Below are 23,416 nucleotides of genomic sequence, written 5' to 3' on the forward strand. Positions count from 1 at the left end.
GCTAGAAAATTGGTGGTAACAAAGTTGATCTTATGTCCCATTCAACGGATATCTCAAGATAACGATAAGCTAGAAGGTGGGTGACTCCGTCAGGGTAGATTAAGGGCTCTTTGGCTTAATAGTTAGGCTTAATTGAAAATCCATCCGCTAGGTGGCACTAGTAATACAATTTCTTTAATCTTTGTATCTCGAGATCCTGACCAGCTAAAAAGTTGATGTGTTCGACAAGGATGTTCAGCAGATCAAGGGCTATCCGGCGGTAAAAAAAATAATAGGAATTCACCCACTAGGTTGTGCTAGTAGTTATTTTTAACATTCTGTTTCTCAAGATCTGGATGAGATAGAGGGTTTGTATCGAGTAAAATAGAGTTGTTTCGTAAAAATATCACACATATTTTAATAATCATTATTAGATAGATATTCTTTATCTGAACAATGTTTCCAAATACACCAGTTGTATCTAGTTTATCTTAAATTAAAAAAAAAACTTCAATCTACAGTCAACTATTTATAATTCGATATTGAAGGAACTGTCTAGTAAGATAAACATCGAATTAGAAAAAAAAACAAACAATGCAACTGCGCATCAAGAGACTATTGAAAAGGAAAACCCACCTCTACTATGGCTCTTTAACTCGATGTAAAGAGTCTCCTAGCTGATCAATAATTTGTCATCATCAGATAGCCCTCGATCCGTTACACGTATTTGTCGAATACACCAACATTCTGCCGTATTAGGATCGTGCGGTACAGAACCTTGAAACTTTTTTACTAGCACCACCTGTCGTACAAATTCTTAATTAGCAGATAGCGCTTCACCTGCGAAGACACCGCTAGCTAATAAGAATTTTGAGACATAGAAAATTGAAGAAAAATGATTACAAGTGCCATCTAACGGCGGAATTCTCAATCAGATTCATCATCGGTAGATAGCCCTTGATCTGATTAACAGCTTTGCCCAATACACCAACCTTCTAGCTGATAAGGATCTTGACTATAGACGTTTGAATGATATTTGTTACTAGCGTCATCTAGCGGATAACTTCCCAACTAGATTGTTCACATCCAGATAACAAAGCAGATAGAGGCTGAACAGCTTTGCCGAAGACACCATCCATCTATCTGTAAAGAATTTTGAGATACATATGATTGAAGAAAATTGTCACTAGCGCCACCTAGCGGATCCACACTTATTCCGTTTCCCTGAAAAGAGGGAGGGGTCAAGATGGATGTCTCAACCAAGGACTGTAAGACCAAAAAACCGCATGTGCTTCAAACTTTATTTCAAATTAATTGATCTACTGTCTCCAAATTGAGGCCATTTGAAAATTTAAAGTTCGTCCCGGGCTTTTGAGGGTTAAACACTTTTAACCTATAAGGCAGCGTCCATTTATTACGTAACGCTAAAATTGGAAATTTTTGACCCACCTCCCCATCCCCCTCCGTTACGCTTTTTGTATGAAAAATTTAAAATTTTTGTATGAGCTATAACGCTTAAGCCTACTCCCCACTCCCCGAAGAGCGTTACGTAATTTGTGGATGCCGCCTAATAGTTAATGATTAGCAATTTACTGTTTGCTTCATTATCTAAGTATGCCGAATTGATTAACTTTGCAATTTCTCACCGTTATAGGCTGTTTTTCATGGTTTATAGACAAAAGGTCAAAAGGACACTCCATATTTTCCTGCACTGAATTAAGCAGTGTCGTCATTAAACAACTTAAAAAAGTTGTGTTATGAGTATTGAATACGCAACGCATTTTCATTTCAAAACTGCTTTGAGTCGCGTTATGAATTAGAATATGATATTCTGATATGATTTCTGACACTCTCTAGTAGTCTTTTACGGAATTGCAAAATATGTTGTACTTAACTCGTTGCAGAATGCCCTGACCCTGCAAAACCTTAATTTTCAAGCTATCGTAAACCCATTGATTTCGAGATTGAAGAAATGGATTGTTGAAGAATTTACAATACTCATGTCGAAGGATCTTGATAATCTATTTATCTTAGAGAAATGAACCCAGTTTGACCATGCAAGTATTAAATGATTGTTATTTTTCTAGAAATTGATCAATCAGAGTGAACTAAATCACTGAACGGTGGTCCTTAGTTCAGTCAAAGTGGACCAATTGTTAGACTTCAAGTTCATTTTTTCTCAAAATATGAAAAATGTCACTTGGTCCACTCTGACTTGACGCTGACCTATATTTGTTAATTTAGTAGATTTTTTTATTTTATTCCCCAAAGTCACTGTTGTTTTGCTGTCTGATCAGACCACTACCAGCCCTGCCCATCCCGACCGAGCGCCAAGAGGACACGCTAGGTCAAATCATTTAATATTGATGGGCTGACGTCTGGGTATCATTGTTGCTACGGGGCTGTCACATTTCGAGCTGGCAACAAACTGATAGCTTGTTGCAAAATTTTTACAATGCTTGAGATTTCAGTTACCCAGCACCAACAATAGCAAAGGTAAGAGATTTTTGTTTGATTTGTATCTTAGAGACAGTTTTAAGTGATTCATTTTCCTCCCTTAAAGCTGAAGATCGAAGCGAAAACTAGAATTTTCAAGAGCACTAATCTAGTGAACCAGACAACCATTAGTACTGAAAATTTATCTCATTGGTCACCACCTACGAGTGATGAGTTAGTTAAATTTTCAGCACAAACGATTGTCAAGTTCTCTAGAATTATGCTTTTGAAAATTCAAGGTTTGGTTCTAATGCATCTTCAAGGGGCTACAGAAGAAGGTAGCGGCTGTCCAATAGGGCGATTCAAAATTCAAAAATGTTTATAAATCCAAGCTCCAATATCTTCCCTACCATCCTTACCATTAAAATAGTGAAATATTCAACTTTCTAGCTGGTGATTTAAAGGTGGCTCAAAAACGATGAAGGTTTATATGGAAATTACTATGGAGAAATTTTGAAAAATGTTACAAATACGTTAGTAATTGTAATGTAATTACTATGGAGAAATTTTGAAAAATGTTACAAATACGTTAGTAATGTAATGTAAGTACAAACATCCCATAGTCAAAACTCAATCTTCACACCATGATGAAGGATGTTGCTGAAGAAACAAATTCCCTTTGAGCTAATTTGGTTTGGGATTTTTGTAGATGTTTGCAGACCTATAATCCGATATGAAGCTAAATAATAGCAAACAAACTCATGCATATCTTTCCTGCTATCAGTCAAATTGACGTGTTCTCTTCAGCAAATTCCTTTATCATGGTTTGAAGAATGAGTTTTCACTATGAGATGATAAATTTGTACTTACATTCCAGTACTAACGTGTTAAGGACATTTTTCAAAATTTCTCCTTAGTAATTTCCATATAAACCTACGTTGTCTTTGGGCCACCTTTAAATCACCAGCTAGAAAGCCGAAAATTTAACAGAATACTATTTTTATGGTAAGGATGTTAGGCAAAATATGGGAGATTGGGTTTCCTTTTTTTAATTTTGAACTGGACAGTAGCCTGGGACACGGTTATATGAAAAATTTAGATTCTCGCTCCAGTCCACTTTTTGAATTGCTTTTAGGTCCCATAACAATTGTGCAAAATTTCAGCTCGATCAGAAAAACTATATTTTAGCACCAGCCGTTCAAAGTTTGTATGGGATTTACTATGGGAAAACTTATTTTTGCAAAGAAAAATCGCCAGAGGTCGCCCATTGACCTCTATGAAAATTCTGAACACAGATCTCGATAGGTATTTCTACGATGAACAACATTTCCGAAGACCGCAAAGCAATCCGATGCTTGTGAAAAAAAATATTAAGCATAGACTATTCGGAAATTTTGCCCGATTTTGTTATTATTGTTATTCCTTCACGGGTTAATCAACGTCGCCTTGCCAATAGGTTTACCTTGAATAACTTTTTTCAAAAGTGTCGGATTGTTTCGCGGTCTTCGTTTCTTCATCGTAAACATACCTATCGAGGTCTGGGTTCAGTATTTTTATAGAGGTCAATGGGCGACCTCTGGCGATTTTTCTTTGCAAAAATAAGTTTTCCCATAGTAAATCCCATACAAACTTTGAACGACTGGCACTAAAATATAGTATTTCCGATCAAGCTGAAATTTCTCACAGTAATTATGGGACCTAAATGCAATCCAAAAAGTAGACTGGAGCGAGAATCTAAATTTTGTCCCACACTACTGGACAATAGGGCCACTTGAACACAAAAATCTCGTTTTTAAACCACCTCTCCTCTTTTTGCAGACAAACAGGGACGTTTTGTAAATAAGTACCCCTTTTATAAATGTTCATTGTGATTTATTTAAAAAAAAACTAGCAATGTTTCGTCAAAAGTAAATAAAATTTTTGTTTTTATCTTTATTGATGGTTTTTTTTTTTAATAAAGGTAGTTTATCTCTCGACCATCAGCTTTATACTACTCTTACGAACGAAATTTTCATTTCAACACTGGATTTTTATGTAATTTATTAGAACTATAAAAGGGAGGCAGCAGAAGTATTAAAATTTTTATTTTCATCCAGCTCAGCGTACAACACGGCTAAAATTTGTTTGAAGATCTTGTTCTTTGAAAATTTTTTCTTTAGACAAATTTTCTAATTCTCTGATACGTGAATACAAACATTCTTAATATTTTTTTAATTTGGCTTCAATGCCCTCAATTTGATTTTTGAAGGATATATTTTTATCTAGCATGATTTTGCAGTTGCTATTGAGCACCAAAGTTCATATAGAGAATGTTATGCCCTTATTTTTCAATATGAGACTGCACCAACTTCATATTTTACAACATATTCAAACCAAGTGTCCAAATTTTCATATGCGTAGTGAAGTGTATATTAAAACATTAATAAAAAAGGTTTTATGTGCAGCTTTGGTAAAAACAAATAAGTTTAAGCAAAAAAAACCTTGTGTCTGCTCTAAAACGATGACTTGACTTAAACCATCAGTGCATTGTCGAAAAAAAATACATGTTATTACCATGAATTTTGATTTACAGGCAAACAGTTAATAACAAAATTTTAAGTAGTTTTAAGGTAAATGAATTTTTGAGTATTTTCTAAAATTTCTATTTTTGCTCCAATATATGTTCTAGACTTTTGGAATGAAATTAATTTTGATAAAAATTAAATGTCACCTCTTTGAGTTTGCATTTACTAATTTAAAACAATGAGGGTTTTCTCATTTTTAACAAAATAAATGTTAAGTGTAATCTGAAATTTTCATTTTACCCCAACATGTTAACGAAACTTCTAAAAGCAAATAAATACAAAAAAAATGTTATCGCTTTGAATTTCGATTTAAAGGCTAAAAAATTCAAAACGTTTTGAATTGATTTCAAATTGAAACAAATTGGGTTTCTTGTAGTTTTTTAACCCTAAGGTGTTAAAAAAAAGTTACGTTTAAGGTGTTCGGGTCATATTGACCCGGATTTGACCTACGAATTTCTCGGCCGTTTTTCAACCAAATATAAATGTTTTTATACTCAAAATTATTGTCTAGATTTATATTATGTGAATCTAGCTACAGAACTTGATTTGGTTGGAATTGGCCGCTCAGAACCGGTGGCGAAAGAAACTAAGGTTTGGTCATTTTTGAAAGAGCAAAATGCTTTTTTTGTGAATGGGGTAACATAGGATTTGATGTAAAATGTATTGATAATGGTATCCAATTAACCAGTTAGATGATCAGGGCACTTTTGGTTACTTCTGATACTTCTGGTATCAAATTTTGCAGAATTGTATAACAAATTATTAGTTACTAAGGTGACTAAGTGAATATCTTATGTATTCTGTATGAAATTCGGAAAAGTTTGCTGCGTCGCACGATATGGTTGCATCAAATGAAATAATTGACCACTTCTCCTGGAATCCCGAAATCTGTTACTGAATCAATAGGTGGCCAATGTTGCTTTAGCTAATTGAAGGCATCTCCAATGAATTCTGTATGAAATTCTGAAAAGTTTGATAGGTCGCATGATATGGTTCTATCAAATGATTGAATTGGCCACTTTCCTAGGACCCCCAAGGGAACCCAAAAATCTGCCACGGTAACACATGTGGACCATATTGCCAAACTCAGGTGGAAACGTCTTAGATCATTTTTTTATAAAATTCTGCAAAATTTGATGTGCAATCCGTGCGGTTCTACCAAAAACATAAATTTATTTTATTGTTAATATTTATTATATTTTGCATCATTTTCAACTTATTTGCGCAAATCTCTGTCCTCAATTGAGGATGCTGGGCATTAACGGGTTAAGTTCTTGTTTTCATAAACTGTCATAATACTTTTCGATGCATACAGTATGGCCCATAAAAAAATGCGATAATCGTCATATCATGTTTCATAGTAGTATTTACATAGAAAATGTGAATGAAACATAAATATTACTCAATACTTGTATTGTTTAATCTATTTAGACTCAGTTTTTCGCTTTGAACATGATTTTTATCTGTTACTTTCACCTTACCAGAGAGGAATTGGAAGTATACCTTCAAATTTTATCATGTGGACGTCGAGTCTAATATCTGCGTGATGAAAGCTTCTAAAATATCAACGATGACGTGAGATTCTTCTCAGGCCTTGTCTATAGCATACGCCCATATTAAATGAAAGAATTGGTTCATACCTGGGTAATTGGAGACTTAAACATATTTTCGAAAAAACGGCTCATTTTGGAGAGCTTTGATTAAACCTTCATATAAGTGTGATAAGCAGTTCCGTTTTGCTCAAAACCTATGAGCTAGTATTGATATAAGTTGTCTCTAACCGAAGGAACAAATTTCATCCTCAGAAATCTGTAATAGGCCTCCGTATTTATTTTTTATTCAGCCTTAACAAAAAATAACGGCATATAAAACCTATAAGGCGCAAATGCCCTCAAAACTATTACCCTGGCAAAATATTTCATTGTGATCATGAAAAACACTTTCTCTAAGCACTCCTCCATCCTCTGATACCAAACAAACTAAAAGTTTCAACAAAAAAGTGTGATTTTTGGTTTATCACCAGAGTATACGACAATCAGACGTTGTTTCTAGCTATGGGCGGACAAAACCTTTGAAATTATTTGCTTTATTACATTATTTAGGACAGTAAGAAAAATATGACATAAATTGTCCTGGATAGCGTAGTTGTGTCAGAATATACTACAATAATCAGAAATTACATTCACTATCAAAAACAATGAAAATAACGCTTGTGGATGCTAAATTCACGTTCAAACAATTTTTGCATTTTTTATGGGCCATACTGTATAAAAAAAAAGTGAAAAGTACTGAAATAGAGATTGAAGTTATTATAATATCATAATATAGAAGAATATGTGCATGGAAATATCGAGTCACATTTTCGTCGGGAAGCTGGCTGAGGGAATTATAGTAATAACCATGAAAAACATTTGTCAGTATGGTTCCATGAGTCAGTATCAAGTAATTGAGTATCGAATCATGGAGATTTCTCTGTACATATTTACTTTTTAAAAACGTGAGTAGCTTAACATTCAATATGCTACTTAGAAATTGCATGATAGATTTTCAAAATCGAAGAACGGAAGTAGACCAACTTGTATCAAATAAATATACAATTTGTGTGGTTAAAATCATCAACTTGCAAGTCGTTGAATGAAATTTTGAATTCTTGCAACGAGGTACGAAGAACGAAGCAACACATTCTCCGTGCCGGCACTTTGCTCCTTTGGACGCCGGTACATTCGTAAGTATTTTCGCCACGCACGTCTCGTCTCGTTTGTGCCCATACAACAGTAAAATTTCATTCAACTTACAGTGCTGTTGCGTTGGCTCTATTATGCACGGATGCAATTTCTCACTCTGCAAAATACCTTTCACTCCAATGTCATGTACGCGATGCAGCTAAGTGATATGTTGAGAACACGATAGGAATGCAAAATGTAAACGTTGGACTGGAAAAACTTCAAGCAAGAAGCAGTGCAAATTTGTCACATGGGAGAATTATTTCCGTGCTGGATTTAAAACAAAGATTCTGAAGCTATGTTTAACTTCGGTTGAGACAATTGGGTTTGAAACAATGTGAAAAGCACAATGAAATTGGATTTTGATTGTGCAATCGTTGGGTTATGAAGAAAGTTTTCTTTCGTCCATTTCAATAAAGGGTTACTCCGCTTAGCGCACACTTCAGAATATCTGAGTAGCCACAACTCAAAAGAGATAGTAATTCTAAAATAAATTACGAAGAAGTAAATCAAATCATTCCATAGAAGTGGAAGTAGGGGAACTGGGGGTAAAATGAAAACCCTAAGCAATTTTCATGTTTTCTTGCTTATGAAGCAGTCAGATACTTTTTCAATTGCTCAGAATTGAAGAAGGATGTTTATGCAATGTAACAAGTTGAAATATTATGATGGAAATTGAATTTTATCAACATTATTATAATTTTGTAATTAATGTGGGTAAAATGAACATGTAACGGGGGTAATATGAACGTACAATGGGGGTAATATGAACACATGCTGGGGGTAAAATGAACATGTAGTGGGAGCAAAATGAACACCATTCAAATTGAACGGGTTGCGGCATGATCCTCGGCATCTGGTACATAAACAATACATATCTCACAGCCATTCCAGAATCGATGGAACGTTTAGCCGCGACCATTTGGATGGCAGTCCATGACTGTCTTTGAATTTTCTCCGGAAAACTCACGGCATCTGAAATAAAATTCGGTAGTATTCGTGCTGTCATGGTGTTCATATTACCCCCCATCTCGAGTGGTTCATTTTACCCCCAAAGAATCAATATATTCAAATCATTTATTTTAAGAATTTAGAAGATAAAAATACTTTCAAATTCCATCTACTTATAATAAATACTTTAAAGATATAATGTGCTACGCAGTTCAATATTTTTTTGATAATTTTAATCATAAAAACCTTAAATTCCACGAATAAAAATTTACATCATTTGAGAAAACGGAGAGGCGTACTTTGTTTTAGTTTACTTCTCCAGCTTTTGACAGTTCCAGATCGCGCTAGAGTTGTCGAAATAGTTCCTTTGTCTGAGGACTAAGGATGGTGCTATGTTTTGCATAGATTTATAGCATAATTACCGTAAAACACAAACCTGTTTATTTTACCCCCCTGTTCATTTTACCCACAGTTCCCCTATCTCTTACCTAGCGATACTGATGCAGTCTGCATCGTGAAATTTTGTACTCTCGAGCGGATGCATCCACGTGTTTATCTTCAAACGGGAAATGCAAGTAGCTTTCTTTGCAACAAAGTCAATTACAGTTGAATGACGTGAGAATATAAAATCGCACTTTATTTAACACTTTGCCAAGCTTATCAGCTCCTTCATCATACAGAACGCTGTACAAGTTTGTAATATCGGCTTTGTCTTCCTGGCGTTACGTCACAGCTGGGACAGAGCGGGTAACTTTGATAGTGCGTTACCCACCACATACTAAACGAAATATCATAATTTGTGTTATTCGGTTAAGCAAAACGAATGCAAAACTAAAGAATATTAGTATGATACTTAATGTAAGAGCTGTTTTCATTTGAATCGAGAACATTCGAGGCTCTACATACCAATATTAAAAATTGATACGATTTTAGCATTTTCGAAACGCTTATGAACAATCTGTTCTACGAGGGCTATTTGATGTAGTTTGGAATAGTTGGTCACTTATCTTTTACACCCTAGTTATCATAGAACTTGAATATGGTCTCAAATTTCTTAGCGAAAAGCATTTTCACGAACTGGGACTATTCTTGTAATCTAAGTCAGAAATGTCCATATCACGTTAAGCGCCTAAAGGTACACTGAGAACAGCGTTGCGGTTGAAAATACTATATCAGAGGGTTAAATTAAATACACAACGCCACTTGATTTGTGCAGACTAAATTCGCATTTATTTAGAATATTTTGTGCATTCAATTTTACCATGGCACCATTTGTATAGTAAAAATTACTATATCATGGTTAAAAACTTGCAGCAGACCAGAATCGAGGATCTGGCGATTGTCAAGCGCGAACGCTAGCCGCTCGACTATCGACTCGGTTGGATTGAGAGGGAACAAAACGCAAAAAAAAAGGTTCATGATAGCTCAATCGTGGTTGGAATAGTAAATTTAAAAACACGTCCATGGTTCTCATTACTGCAACGCTTGTTTCAGTGTATGCAATGCCCTATAAATGTTACGTTATTCATTCAATTTCGTACGATTTATACTCCATTATCAAAGTAACCCCAAAACAGAAAACCAACTTTGAAGTATTTGCAAAATTATATATCCATTCAAAATGAATCTTTTGGCAAGCTATCAAGTGCAAACGATAGCTAGGATGCCAGTACTTGTTTTAAAAATATGAATTATAATTATTTGAAACAGCATGCATAAATATTCAAGTTTTCTTCTAAACAACTATCAAAGTTACCCCGTTTCACGGTACCGTAAGAATTGGAAATTGGAATTCCAGTTATAATTTGCACGAAGTATTCCGGAAAAAATCTAAAATTATAAGGATGCTCTGTCGGAGATTATACTGAACAGTTATCGATATGAGAATGGCTATGGTAATGTCTTAAAAGATTCTATCTAGAATTCCACCAGAAATTTTTCCTGGGATTCTGCCAGGGATTTTATCAATACATAATTCCTCTAGGAATTTATGAAAATATTCAACAAGAAATTCCTTCGGGGAAAATCCTTCAGGCATACTCTACTAATTATTCAGTATTTTTCTCAATTTATTCATTCAAAGATCAATCCAAAAAAATCCTCAAGTGATTTTTTCAGTAATTCTTCAGAGCTTGCTCCAAGAATTCTTCTAGAGATGGCTTTAACAGTTTCGTCAAAGATTCCTTCGGAAATTATTCTAGAAGTTAGTTCCAAGGATTCGAACATGCATTACCCAGGAATCACACAACGGTTTTTTCAGAAGCTTCTCAAGGGGTTCCTCAAAAAGAATCATTACCAGAAATTCTCTTAAGAATTTCACCAGGACTTTTTTCAGGACTTCGCCCTGAGCCTGTTTCTCAGATTAGCGTTCTTATGAGCACTTCCACAGTTTTAAACTGAAACCCTAGGAAGTTTGCAAGAAGAATATAAAGTAAAAGGACTCATTCTCCCTCGATTACAACAATTGTAAATATCGCATCGCAAAAGTACTAATGTGTAGAATTTCCCAAAGTTAATTTTCAATCACCCAACACGGGAAGTATTCAGTAAAGGATTTCACGATATTTCTACTCGATTAAACTCGCACTACGATACATAAAATATCGAAGTGCTGCCCCCGTGGTTGGTCTAGTTAACGTTAAAGAACCTAAAAAGCAGCAATAGCACGACCCATTTAACAAGGCATGAGCCGAAAATGTATATCCCCGGAAAGTTTACAACAAGTTTTCTCTGTTTTGACTTTGCTCAGCACATACACCCGAAGAAAAGCAAGTTCATGGCCAGAAGAGCAACAGCGGAGGTGGCTTCAAGCAGTGATTTGAAATTCATCGAGGTCACGTTTGCTCTCCATGTGGACTGACTGTGCACCCACACAGTCGGTGAGCAGATGCTTGCGGTTGTGTGCTTGTTCTGATGGGGGCGCATGGTTCCGAGAGATAGTGAAGATTTCCTTGCATAGAAATTATCACATGAACCATAAAATTAACAGAAGGACAATAACATTGTCGAGATGGTTGGTTTTTATGTTGGCTCGGAGGACTTGGATGAAATGCGAAATAGCATGCCACGGTGCTCCCTAGATCGTTAATATTAGAAAAAAAAACCATCAAATCAGAACTCATCAGTCGGTTACTAAAGCTAAACTTCATGTCTGCGCAAAATTAAAAAAAAAAAGAGTTTTGAAGTTACTTCCTTCTTATGATGTAATCCTAGAAAATCTTAGGAAAGTAGGGATATTAATCTGGGTTTTGTTAACCACTATTATTATAAATAAAATATAATCTAAACAAGTTTCAAAATAGGTGAGCATGAGTATTTTAACCTCTAAGACTGTCAAAGGAATTGTAAGGGCAACTTCACCGGTGGTTCGGTTCATATTTTTGGACCATGATAAAATTGGATTTTATACCGGCGTTGCAAATGATGTTCCAATTTTAGTTTACACCAGTTTTCTGGTCTATTTTTTTGGGAACAGGCTAACTGCCTGATCCATTTTTGGTCGGATTTGGACCTAAATTGGAGCTGTTCCAAATCTGGTTTGACACATGTTTGTTCATCAGTTTGGATTTTTCTCCCTTACTTCTGCAGGAATTACTCCGGGAATTTGTTCCAGGAATCCCTATGGGCATGTATTTCCATTAGAAATTTCTCGTTGGATTTCCTCCAGCAATTTCTCTTGTTATTTCCTCCAAAAAATCCTTTTAGGATTTCCTTTAGGAATTCCTCCGAGGATTTGCTCAAATAATTTCTCCGGGGTTTTGGTTCAGGAAATTATCCGGGAATTTCAGACATATTCTCCCAAAATTCCCTCTGGGTTTTTTTTTTCAAAGAATTCATCTGGTGATTTCCTTCTAGATTTTATCTGGGCATTTGCAGCAATAATTTCTCCAGGGAATGACGTCCAGGAATTCCTCCGGATATTTGCTCCAGGCATTTCTCCTTGGATTTTCTTCATAAATTCCTCCGGAGATTTTTTCCAAGAACTCATCCGGAGATTACCTCCATGAATTCCCCAGGAGATTTCCAATAGCAATTCCTCCGGGTATTTCGCCCAGGAATTCATCTGGGGATTTCGTCTAGAAATTTATTAGGAAATTTCTCCGAGATTTTCAGAGAATTTATCTTGAGATTTCTTCCAATAATTACTCTGGGGATTCACATCAGAAATTTCTGCGAAGATTTCCTTCAGAAGTTCCTCCGAGAATTTCATCCACGAATTTTTCCGGGGATTTTCTCCAGAAACTCCTCCGAGAGTTTCCTCCGGAGATTTCCTCCAGGGATATCCCTCAAGATTTCCTCCGATAATTTTCTCTAGGAATTTCACAGAGCAGTGTTGTGAAAAACTCAATTTCTCACCACTCACGCTTGAGATTTTTCATGCGTGAGTTGTCAATCACGCAACTCAGCAGTCAAAAAATCATGGATGAGTTGGCTCACTTTTTTAACTCATTGTCTCGTATTTCCATAGTTTACTTACAAACGGCAATAATTACTTGTTAGTCTGGTAAAATTATAGTAATCCTTTCTAAAGTAAACAACAACATTCGGGTTTCACGAGTTTTTGTCGGGTTTTGCGACTGAATCATTTTTTACGGTTTGAGTTGATTAAGTTGATTTTGCATCAAAAACTCAAGCGTGAGATTTGCGAAGCAGATCTCTAATGAGTTTGCTCTCACGGGAGAGCGTATTGATTGACATTTGAGTGTGAGTCTATCAACACTGTCACAGAGTATTTCCGATAGCAATTCCTCCGGGGATTTCATTCAGATATTCTTCCGGAGATTCCCTCCGGGTATTTTAAGAAATTTCTCCGATGATTTCATCCTGGGAATAACAAGAACCCAAGAGTTTATCTGGGGATTTGCATCAGGGATTTTGTCCAGGAATTCATCTGAGAATTTCCTCCAGGAATTCCTACGAGAATTTCCTCCAGGAATTCCTCCGGGGATTGCATTATGAAATTCCTCCAGGAATTGTCTCCAGAAACTCCTTCGGGGATGTTTTCAAGAGTTCATCCGTGGATTTCCTAAAGAAATTCCTCCGGGAATTTGCTCCAGGAATTCTTCCGACGATATTTTTCAAGAATTCCCCTAGCGATTTCTTCCAAAAATTCTTCCGGGGTTTTACTCCAAGGAATTTCTCCATGAATTCCACTTAATTTTCATGAGGAATTCCTACGGGGATTCGCTCCTGGATTTCACCAGGATTTTCCCCAAAATTCCTCCGGGAAATTCCTCCAGGAATTTATCAAGGCATTTCCACCAGAAATTACTCAGTGGATTTCCTCCAGAAATGTATGCGGGAATTGCTTATAGCAAGTCCTACGAGATTCCCTCTTGAATTTGCTCCAAAAGCTCTACCGGAGATTTTTTCCAGGAATTTCATTTGAGATTTCCACCAATAATTTATCCAGAAATTCATTCGGGGATTTCCTGCAGAAATTTCTAATGATATTTCCATCAGGAATTCCTGCGAGGATTTCTTTTAAAAATTCTCCGGGAATTCCTCTAGAGATTTCCACCAAGAATTTCTCCAGATATTTCCAGCATTTTCTCAACGGATTACATCCAGGGTTTCCGCCACGGATTTTCTCCAGAAATATCTCCATGAATTCCTCCGGAGATTTGCACCAGAAATTTTTCCGGGATTTCCTCATGGAATTCCTTTTGGTTGCTCCAGGAATTTATCCGGAGAATTCCTCCAGAAATTTCTCCGGAAATTTCTCAATAAATTTGTTCAGAGTCTCTCCAAGAATTCCTTTGGAGTTTCGCTAGAAATTCCTCAGGAGTACCTTCAAAAATTATATCAGAATTTTTGCCAGGAATTCCTTCTGAGCCCATCGGGAATTTCTTCACAGTTCCTTCGAGAACTCTACCGTAATTTCTACGGAAATTATTCCTCCGGCAATGCTTTCGGAGTCCCTGCGAGGTTTGTTTTTGAAATTCCTTCAAGATTTTTTTCAGAGTTCCTCATGGAATTTCTTCGAATTTCCTCTGAAAATTCCCTCAGATTTCCCTAGGAATTCTTTTGGAACTCCACCGAGAATTAATTCAGATGTCCTCAAGGGTTTCCTGGATTTTTACGGGGTTTCTCCAGGAATTCTACAGAGTTCTAGTAGTACCTCGGAAATCCTCCAGATTTCCACTAGGAATTCTTCACGAGTTACTTCGAAAAATTCCCTACATGTCCTCCGGCAATCCCTCCAGAGTTCCTTAGAAAATTGCTCAAGAGCTTTTCCGGGAATTTCTTGAAGACTTCCTTCGGAAATTCTTCAGGGTTCCTCGTGTAATTCCTATGCAGTTCCTCTAGGGTTTTACTTATGTTCATCCAGAAATTCCTCTGGATTTCATCCAGCAATTCCTTGGAACTTCTTCTGGATTTCCACCAGGAATTTTTACAGAGTTCTTCCAGAATTTCCTCTTGAGTTCCTCAAGCGGTTGTTCTGGATTTCATTCAGTAATTTCTGGAAAATTCTTCCGGAGTTCCACCGGGAATTCCTTCGAACATTCTCCTTCGTTTATCCAGGAATTTCTCCGGAGTTCCTCAAGCAATAACCCCGGAGTTCTTCCAGAAACGCCTGAGGAATATTTTTAGACATGCATCGGGAGTTTCTACAGGACCACCGGAAGAATTGCTCCAGAGTTCCTCCAGGAATTCGTTTAGAGTTTCTCTAGGATTTTTTACAGAGTTCCTCTTGGAATTAATTCAAAATTCATCCGGAAATTTCTTCAAAGTTCATCCAGGAATACTTTCAGAGCTTCACCGGTAATTCCTCCTGAGTTGCTCCAGAAATTCCTCCGGAGTTCATTCAGCTAGTCAGCTGGTTTTATCCTGCATTTCCTCCGAAGTTTCTCCAGAGCTTCAACGGGAATACCTTTGAATTTCTTTCATAGTTGCTTTGGAATTTTTCCGTAGTTCTTTCAGGAAGTCCTCCAGAGTTACACCAGGATTTTTTTCCGAATTTCCTCAGAAATTCTTCTGGAGTTTCTTCCGCAAATTATCCATAAATTCATCCGGAACTGCTCCAAGAGTTCCTTAAGAGTTACTTCAGGAATTCCTTCAGAGATGCCTGGGGAATTCCTCCAAGAATACATTCAGAATTCCTCTAGGAATACATTGAAAGTTCCTCCAGACTTCCTCTGCGAAATCCTCCAGAGCTCGGCCGGGAATTTTTCCAGAGTTCCTGCAAGGATTCCTTCCGAGTTACTTCCAGTTCTTTGGAATTCCTCCAGAAATTTCCTAGAGTTCCTTCAAAAAATGTTCGGAGCTCCTCCAGGAATTGCTTTGAAGATTATTCAGAAATTTCTGCAGAGTTCCTCCAGGATGTCCTCCAAATTTCTCCGGATTTTCTCTGAAAATAATTTAGCAGTTCCTCCACCAAATCCTTTGGAGTTCCCCCAGAATATCCTTAGAAGTAGCCGCAGGATTTTTATAGAGGTCCTCCAAGAATATCTTCAGAGTTCCACATGGATTTTCTTTGGAGATCCTCTGGGAGTTCCTTCTGATTTCCACCGAAAATTCGTTTGGAGCTCCACCGAGAATTCCTTCAAATTTCCCCGTTCATCCTGTAATTTTATCGAAGTGTCTCCAGGAAATCTTCAGAGTTCCTCCAGTAATTCCTCAAAAATACTCCTGAGAAGTCTCCTAGATCCGCCAAGAAATCCTCCAGAGTTCCTCCGAGAATTCCTCAAGGGTCCTAGAACATCTCCGGGATTGCTTCAGAGTTCCTCCGGAGTTTTGTACATAAATTCCTCACTTCCCGAAATTCTCCTGGATTTCATCCAGCAATTCTTCGGAAGTTCAACCGAGAATTGCTCCGAAGTTCTTTCGCAGCAGCAGCTCTTCCACCTATCAGTAAATATCAGCTGAATATTTATTTTTAATGATGCACCGACATGTAGTTTGGCTACAGTAACCGACTGGTGTGAACCGGTTTGAGGAGATTTTTTTCCTCAAATAATAGTCTTTGTAACACCGTGCACGTGCTTCTAAAAAGATACCTTAGTTAGTGGATAATACACACAATTACGACCATGTTTTTAATTATTCACATTTCACCCTCCAGTGGTTAGGGTGGCATTAGGTTTCTAGCTAGTCTCACTGTTGGTAACTGTTCTTGGGTGGCATCATTATCTTCGGTATGCTTATCGTTCGCTTTTCAAGCGGCCAACTACACAGAATGACGACAGTGTCGACAAAGCAGGACTTAACGATGATCTACGCCATAATTGCCGCATCGGTTTACCATCAGAAGATGTCGTTTCCTTCCTCACTCTCGACATTCATTGCTGACTCCGAACTCGCCATTATGCAATAAATACAAGAGGATAAAAATAGTGGCCTTTGTTCTGATTGTTTTCTTATTTTCCTTTGTCATCCACAGCTTCCGCAGTCGGAAATCGACGGGCTGGACCCGAACTGTCGACGGTTTCGGCTGGAGAATGGCGAATCACTGGCGGAGAAGGATGAGGTATGGATTGATTTTCATTGGTGTGGTACTTATTGATGGCTGTTGAGAACGAAGTAGTAGCACAGGAAGTCTTAAATGCATTGTAATCTTACTTTGAACCTAATAGAAAAAAAAATCCGTGTGAGTTAAAACAGCTAACGGAAGGCAAGGAATTCATTCTGTACCCGACAAGTGGCAGCATTATTACAGAGTTTGAAACTCAGATAAAATAACAAAAAATATAACATAATTTCCTCTGCATTATGAAAAAAAAAATAATAAAATATATTTCTAATTCAAACAAAGATATAACTCAATAAGTTTTAATTTGAACATACACATAACTCATTATATTATTTGTCATAGCTATAAATTGAACCAAAATATAGATATTGCCGTGATTGATTCAGAAGTACCAATACAAAAATATCGATTATTGAACGAAAATTATCGATATCCTGATATATTGGAAATATCGTAGCGTACCTAGGTATACCAGTTAACCGACAATGGTTTTTATTTCTATTTCCATGTACCGGCCACAAACAACCTTCATGCGAATCCCAGGTTTTCGGTTCACCAAGCACACCCATTCTGGAAAATCCCGAGCATCAAACGAGATGGTACTTCAAGTATTTTCTAGGAAAACGTAAGTACTGCTTCAGAATCGTATGACCTACCAACAAAAAATCTACAATCATCATGGCCAATTCTTGGAAACAAACGATGATATTCTTCTGTTTTATTCCATGCCAAAAAAATACCGCCCTTTTCGGTGCCAATGTGTGAACCTCATCCGACGGCAATCATCCTCACCGAAACGGAAAATCATCACCATCGTCCTTTTCGTCGGCGGGAAACACAGTTCACCAGAACTACGTGGGAATAGATTCGGAGAAAAACCCATATTTTTTATCCATCGTCTCGCAGGACTCCGGTAGCAAATGTATGCCCCTGTACAGGGTAATGGTGTTCCGGAAGCAGGTACGTTACTACCTTCAGCCATTTACCATTCCTTTATTATGCTTCCTCATCCGATTGTCATCCGGGGCGATTTAATCGCTCATAAAGCGGCGCACGTCCTTTTTAACCTCCAAGTCCGTGGAAGCAATTAAGTCATCCGGAAAGCCGGTCTTCGTTGTCCTCCCGCCTTCGTCATCGACATCGTTTGTTCAGCGTCCTACATAAACATTCCATTACTGTCGGGAATGATCTCCTGGGAATAGGGTAACATCATTAATTGTCAATTGGAGACTGGAGTCCAGAACGATATAAATACCATTTGTGCTCCTCTTCTCCTGGTTGTGATTAAGGGTATAAACGAATTGAATCCAATACCACAAAGGTCATCAGCATGGCATTTTTACTGCTCCAGGTGTAACGAGGTGGACCGAGGTGAATCAAATTTCACGTTTTATCATTTGAATTATGAAATAACGTATCTTTCAAAGTGATCCCTAGACGATATCACCGTTTGATTAAACTCTTCGATATAGTGATGTCGTCTGTGTGTGAGTGTGACATCATTATATTGATGCAAATCTTGAGGTGAAATCAGGAAAGTTTGATTTAGTGGCATCTGAACTTCTATTAGGGGAACTCGGGGCATAATAGCAAATGCTTGTTTTAAGACCATACAATGAAATTATTTTAAAATTACTCCCGGCTGGTTTTCAAGTTTGATACTGATACGACGTGCTACATTCATTCATGGTAATAAAAATCATATCATATGCCAGAAAAGTGAGATAGAAATTTAGGTTCAAACCAAGGCTAGTAAAAAGGTATCGGGGCAAAATGAACACTTGTATGAAATTTAATGATTCCAAAATATTTAATGTCTGTCAGTCGTTCGAATGTGTAAAAGAGCTCTCCCTCTATCATAAGAGCTAAGAAGAACCTTTCTAGGTTCGTTATTTTGCTCAAAAATTAGATTCTCCCACTGCCTTGCTTATATGCCAATTTGAAGCAGAGAAAAACTTGAAGTCAAATTTTAAAGGACAATTGAAGCAAAACATAAACTTTTTTACCGTCAAACAGCTCAAATGCAATACAGATTTCATGCAGTTTATGAACTTTTGATGAAATATGCATATTTTCAGAGATTGAGAGGGTGTCCATTTCACCCGGATGTTCATTATGCCCATAATCCCCCTATGCAGCCTACAGACGCTCAGACAGTTTTATCAACATTGACTCCTCCCCCAAGTTAGTCAAACCTATTTATGTTGCTGCAACCGTTTGTTTATGCTAGAACAAAAATCTTCTGGAAACTTGTGTAAATATTCAAACTAAAACACGTTGAAAACACTAGCACCACACAACGTATTTCGGCAATCAGTGGTGAATATATGTATCTTGAAATGTTTCATATTCACCACTAACATCGCCATCGGAACGTAGCGATAAAAGCGCCACCACGATGTTGCTACTTGTGTTGCCATTTAAAAAGACCATCAATTGTCTTACACAGTTTTACAATCGGACTAAAATGTCTGTTACCGTAATTTCGGGTGAAATTGATCACTTTTCACGGTTTTTCTTGTCTGATTTCTATAATGTTGACAATGCCAAACAACTGAATGCAGGAAAACAAGTATGAAGGCGAGCCTTATTGACTCAAGTATTGAAATTTTCTAACAAATGTAATTTTAGTGCTAAAAAATATGTCTAAAATAAAAAATCGAGAGGTCTCATTTCGGGGTGAAATTGATCACTTATCAATGCTATTATTGTTAGTTTTCAAAACAACTTTGCATAATAAATTTGAGCTCCCTGAATCCGAATATGCTTGCCAAATTCTTAACAATACAATATTTATAGAAATAATGAATGTTTAAATTTCAAGAATAACGCAGAAAGCGCCTAAATGTATGCAATTTCTTAAGGAATTTCCTGATATATACCAGAAATTCAATTATTTCAACCAAATCAACGAATTGGTACTAGTTTTGGTTATGAAATCTAGTTTGGGGATATATCTTAAGTATCCTCACAAACTTTCAGGATTATACCATTTCCAAATCCTTGTCTAGAACTAGAAGTTTATTGATGTTTGTCAACACTGCACCGTACAAGATTTTTAAATTTTACATTATTTCAATAGAAAAGAACATTTTGGACATACTTACGACAAACAACGTTAATCTACTGCAGGTTACATTGATATTTGTGCTCCATTAGGAAGAAATAAAATCGAGTGACACAGTGATCAATTTCACCCTACTGATCAATTTCACCCGAATTTACGGTATCTGTGGTTTGACCGACTGTCAAAGCTCGTTGCAACAATACCATATTTCTACGCATGCTTTGAATGATCTCGGAAAGCCTAGTGAATATGTGATTGTAATTTTTTCTAGTTCTGTGGCTGTGGGGATATTCAACGAATTTTAGGCAATAATCGTATTGAGGAAGAACAGAACTTTCAAAATTTATGTACCGTAAGAATTGGATATTGGAATTCCAGTTATAATTCGCACGAAGTATTCCGGCAAAACTCTAAAATTATAAGGAGTCTCTGTCGGGAATTATTTTGAACTGTCATCGATATGGGAATGGCTATGGTAATTTCTCAAAAGATTTTATTTAGAATTTCATCAGAAATTTTTCCTGGGATTCTGCCAGGGATTTTATCAATAATTTCTCTAGGAATTTATCAATAGATTCAACTAGAAATTTCCTCGGAAAAAATCCTTTATTCATACCTTCAGGAGACAATTTTCCGGAATTTTTTTTAAAGATTCCTCTACTAATTATTTAGTATGTTTCTCCATTTATTCCTTTTAAGATCAATCAAAAAAATTCCTCAAGTGATTTCTTCAGTAATGCTTTAAAGCTTGCTCCGAGAATTCCTCCAGAGATGGCTGTGACAATTTCTTCAAAGATATTTTCAGGAATTATTCTAGAAGTTAGTTCCAAGGATTCGATCATGCATTATCTAGGAATCACACAACGATTTTTTCAAATGCTTTTCAAGGGGTTCTTCAAAACAATCATCACCAGAAATTCTCTCAATGATTTCACATGGACTTTTTTCAGGACTTCACCCTAGGATTCCTCCTTAAATTCCACCAGGAGTTGCTTCAGGAATTCCAAAAAGAATTCAGCGATTGTTTCTTGTATTTTTTTTCTACAGATTCCTCCAGAGATTCTTTTCCTGCGATTGTCTCCAGGAATTTCTCAAGAAATTATTTAAGAGATTTCTAAACGAATCCCTTCCAAGAAATTAATACAGAAATTACATAAAAAATTCCCCAGGAATTGCTTCTGTCAAAAATCTTCCACTTCATTTCATTTATTTAGTTAACATCTACACAGATAACACTGAATCAACAATTTCACGCCACAATACTCGGTTCGTGGCCGCATCTCTCCATCCTCGGTTCTGCCCCACGCTCGCCAAATCGATACGCACTTGATCCGCCCACCTAGCTCGCTGCGCTCCACGCCTTCTTGTACCAACCGGATCCGAAGCGAATACCATCTTTGCAGGGTTGCTGTCCGGCATTCTTGCAACATGCCCTGCCCATCGTATCCTTCCAGCTTTGGCCACCTTCTGGATACTGGGTTCGCCGTAGAGTTGGGCGAGCTCGTGGTTCATCCTTCGCCGCCACACACCGTTCTCCTGCACACCGCCGAAGATCGTCCTAAGCACCCGACGTTCGAAGACTCCAAGTGCTTGCAAGTCCTCCTCGAGCATCGTCCACGTTTCATGCCCGTAGAGGACTACCGGCCTTATGAGCGTTTTGTACATGGTACATTTGGTGCGGGCGTGAATCTTTTTTGACCGCAGTTTCTTCTGGAGGCCATAGTAGGCCCGACTTCCACTGATGATGCGCCTCCGTATTTCACGGCTAACGTTATTGTCAGCCGTCAGCAAGGATCCAAGGTAGACGAACTCGTCGACCACCTCGAACGTATCCCCGTCTATCGTAACACTGCTACCTAGGCGAGCCCTGTCGCGCTCGGCCCCACCAGCTAGCATGTACTTTGTCTTGGCCGCATTCACCACCAGTCCAACTTTTGCTGCCTCGCGTTTCAGGCGGGTGTACAGGTCTGCCACCTTTTCAAATGTTCGGCCGACGATGTCCATATCATCCGCGAAGCAAACAAATTGACTGGATCTCGTAAAAATCGTACCCCGGCTGTTAAGCCCGGCTCTCCGCATAACACCTTCTAGCGCAATATTGAACAACAGGCACGAAAGTCCATCACCTTGTCGTAGTCCCCGGTGGGATCCAAACGAACTGGAGTGTTCGCCTGAAACCTTCACACAATTTTGCACACCTTCCATCGTCGCTCTTATCAGTCTCGTGAGCTTCCCGGGAAAGCTGTTCTCGTCCATGATTTTCCATAGCTCTACGCGGTCGATACTGTCGTATGCCGCCTTGAAATCGATGAAAAGGTGATGCGTTGGGACCTGGTATTCACGACATTTTTGGAGGATTTGCCGTACAGTAAAGATCTGGTCCGTTGTCGATCGGCCGTCAACGAAGCCGGCTTGATAACTTCCCACGAACTCGTTTACTACAGGTGACAGACGACGGAAGATGATCTGGGATAATACTTTGTAGGCCGCATTTAGAATGGTGATCGCTCGAAAGTTCTCACAATCTAAATTGTCGCCTTTCTTGTAGATAGGGCAGATTACCCCTTCCTTCCACTCCTCCGGTAGCTGTTCTGTTTCCCAGATTGTGCCTATCAGCCGGTGCAGACAAATGGCCAGCCTTTCCGGACCCATCTTTATGAGTTCAGCTCCGATACCATCCTTACCAGCAGCTTTATTGTTCTTGAGCTGGTGAATGGCATCCTTAACCTCCCTCAAAGTGGGGGTTGGTTGGTTTCCATCTTCCGCAGTACTGACGAAGGCATTTCCTCCGTTGTCCCGTCCTTCATTGCCTGTGCTCTCAGCACCATTCAGGTGCTCGTCGAAGTGCTGCTTCCACCTTTCGATCACCTCACGCTCGTCCGTCAGAATGCTCCCATCCTTATCCCTGCACATCTCGGCTCGCGGCACGAAGCCGTTGCGGGATGCGTTGAGCTTCTGATAGAACCTACGCGTTTCCTCAGACCGGCACAGCTGTTCCATCTCCTCGCACTCCGTCTCCTCCAGGCGGCGTTTTTTCTCCCGAAAGAGGCGGGTCTGCTGTTGCCGTTTCTGTTTATAGCGTTCCACGTTCTGCCGGGTCCCTTGCTGCAGCATGACCGCCCGCGCTGCATTCTTCTCCTTCAAAACCTCCTGGCACTCCTCGTCGAACCAATCGTTCCGTCGACTCCGTCCCACGTACCCGACGTTGCTCTCAGCTGCATCG

The 23,416-nt window shown here is 38.1% G+C and overlaps 1 protein-coding gene across 2 annotated transcripts in view; it reads left to right on the forward strand.

Moving 5' to 3' along the window:
* LOC5564337 (GTPase-activating Rap/Ran-GAP domain-like protein 3) overlaps nt 1-23,416 on the forward strand; it is a 469,292-nt gene that overhangs the window by 384,076 nt on the left and 61,800 nt on the right. For both annotated transcript variants that reach the window (XM_021851565.1, XM_021851566.1), the window contains 3 exons: nt 17,037-17,123; nt 17,670-17,751; nt 17,968-18,086. In XM_021851565.1, the coding sequence (XP_021707257.1) occupies nt 17,037-17,123; nt 17,670-17,751; nt 17,968-18,086 (288 nt within the window). The remainder of the gene's footprint in view (nt 1-17,036; nt 17,124-17,669; nt 17,752-17,967; nt 18,087-23,416) is intronic.

This window comes from Aedes aegypti, chromosome 3 (genome assembly GCF_002204515.2).
Source record: "Aedes aegypti strain LVP_AGWG chromosome 3, AaegL5.0 Primary Assembly, whole genome shotgun sequence".
Lineage (NCBI taxonomy): Eukaryota > Metazoa > Arthropoda > Insecta > Diptera > Culicidae > Aedes > Aedes aegypti.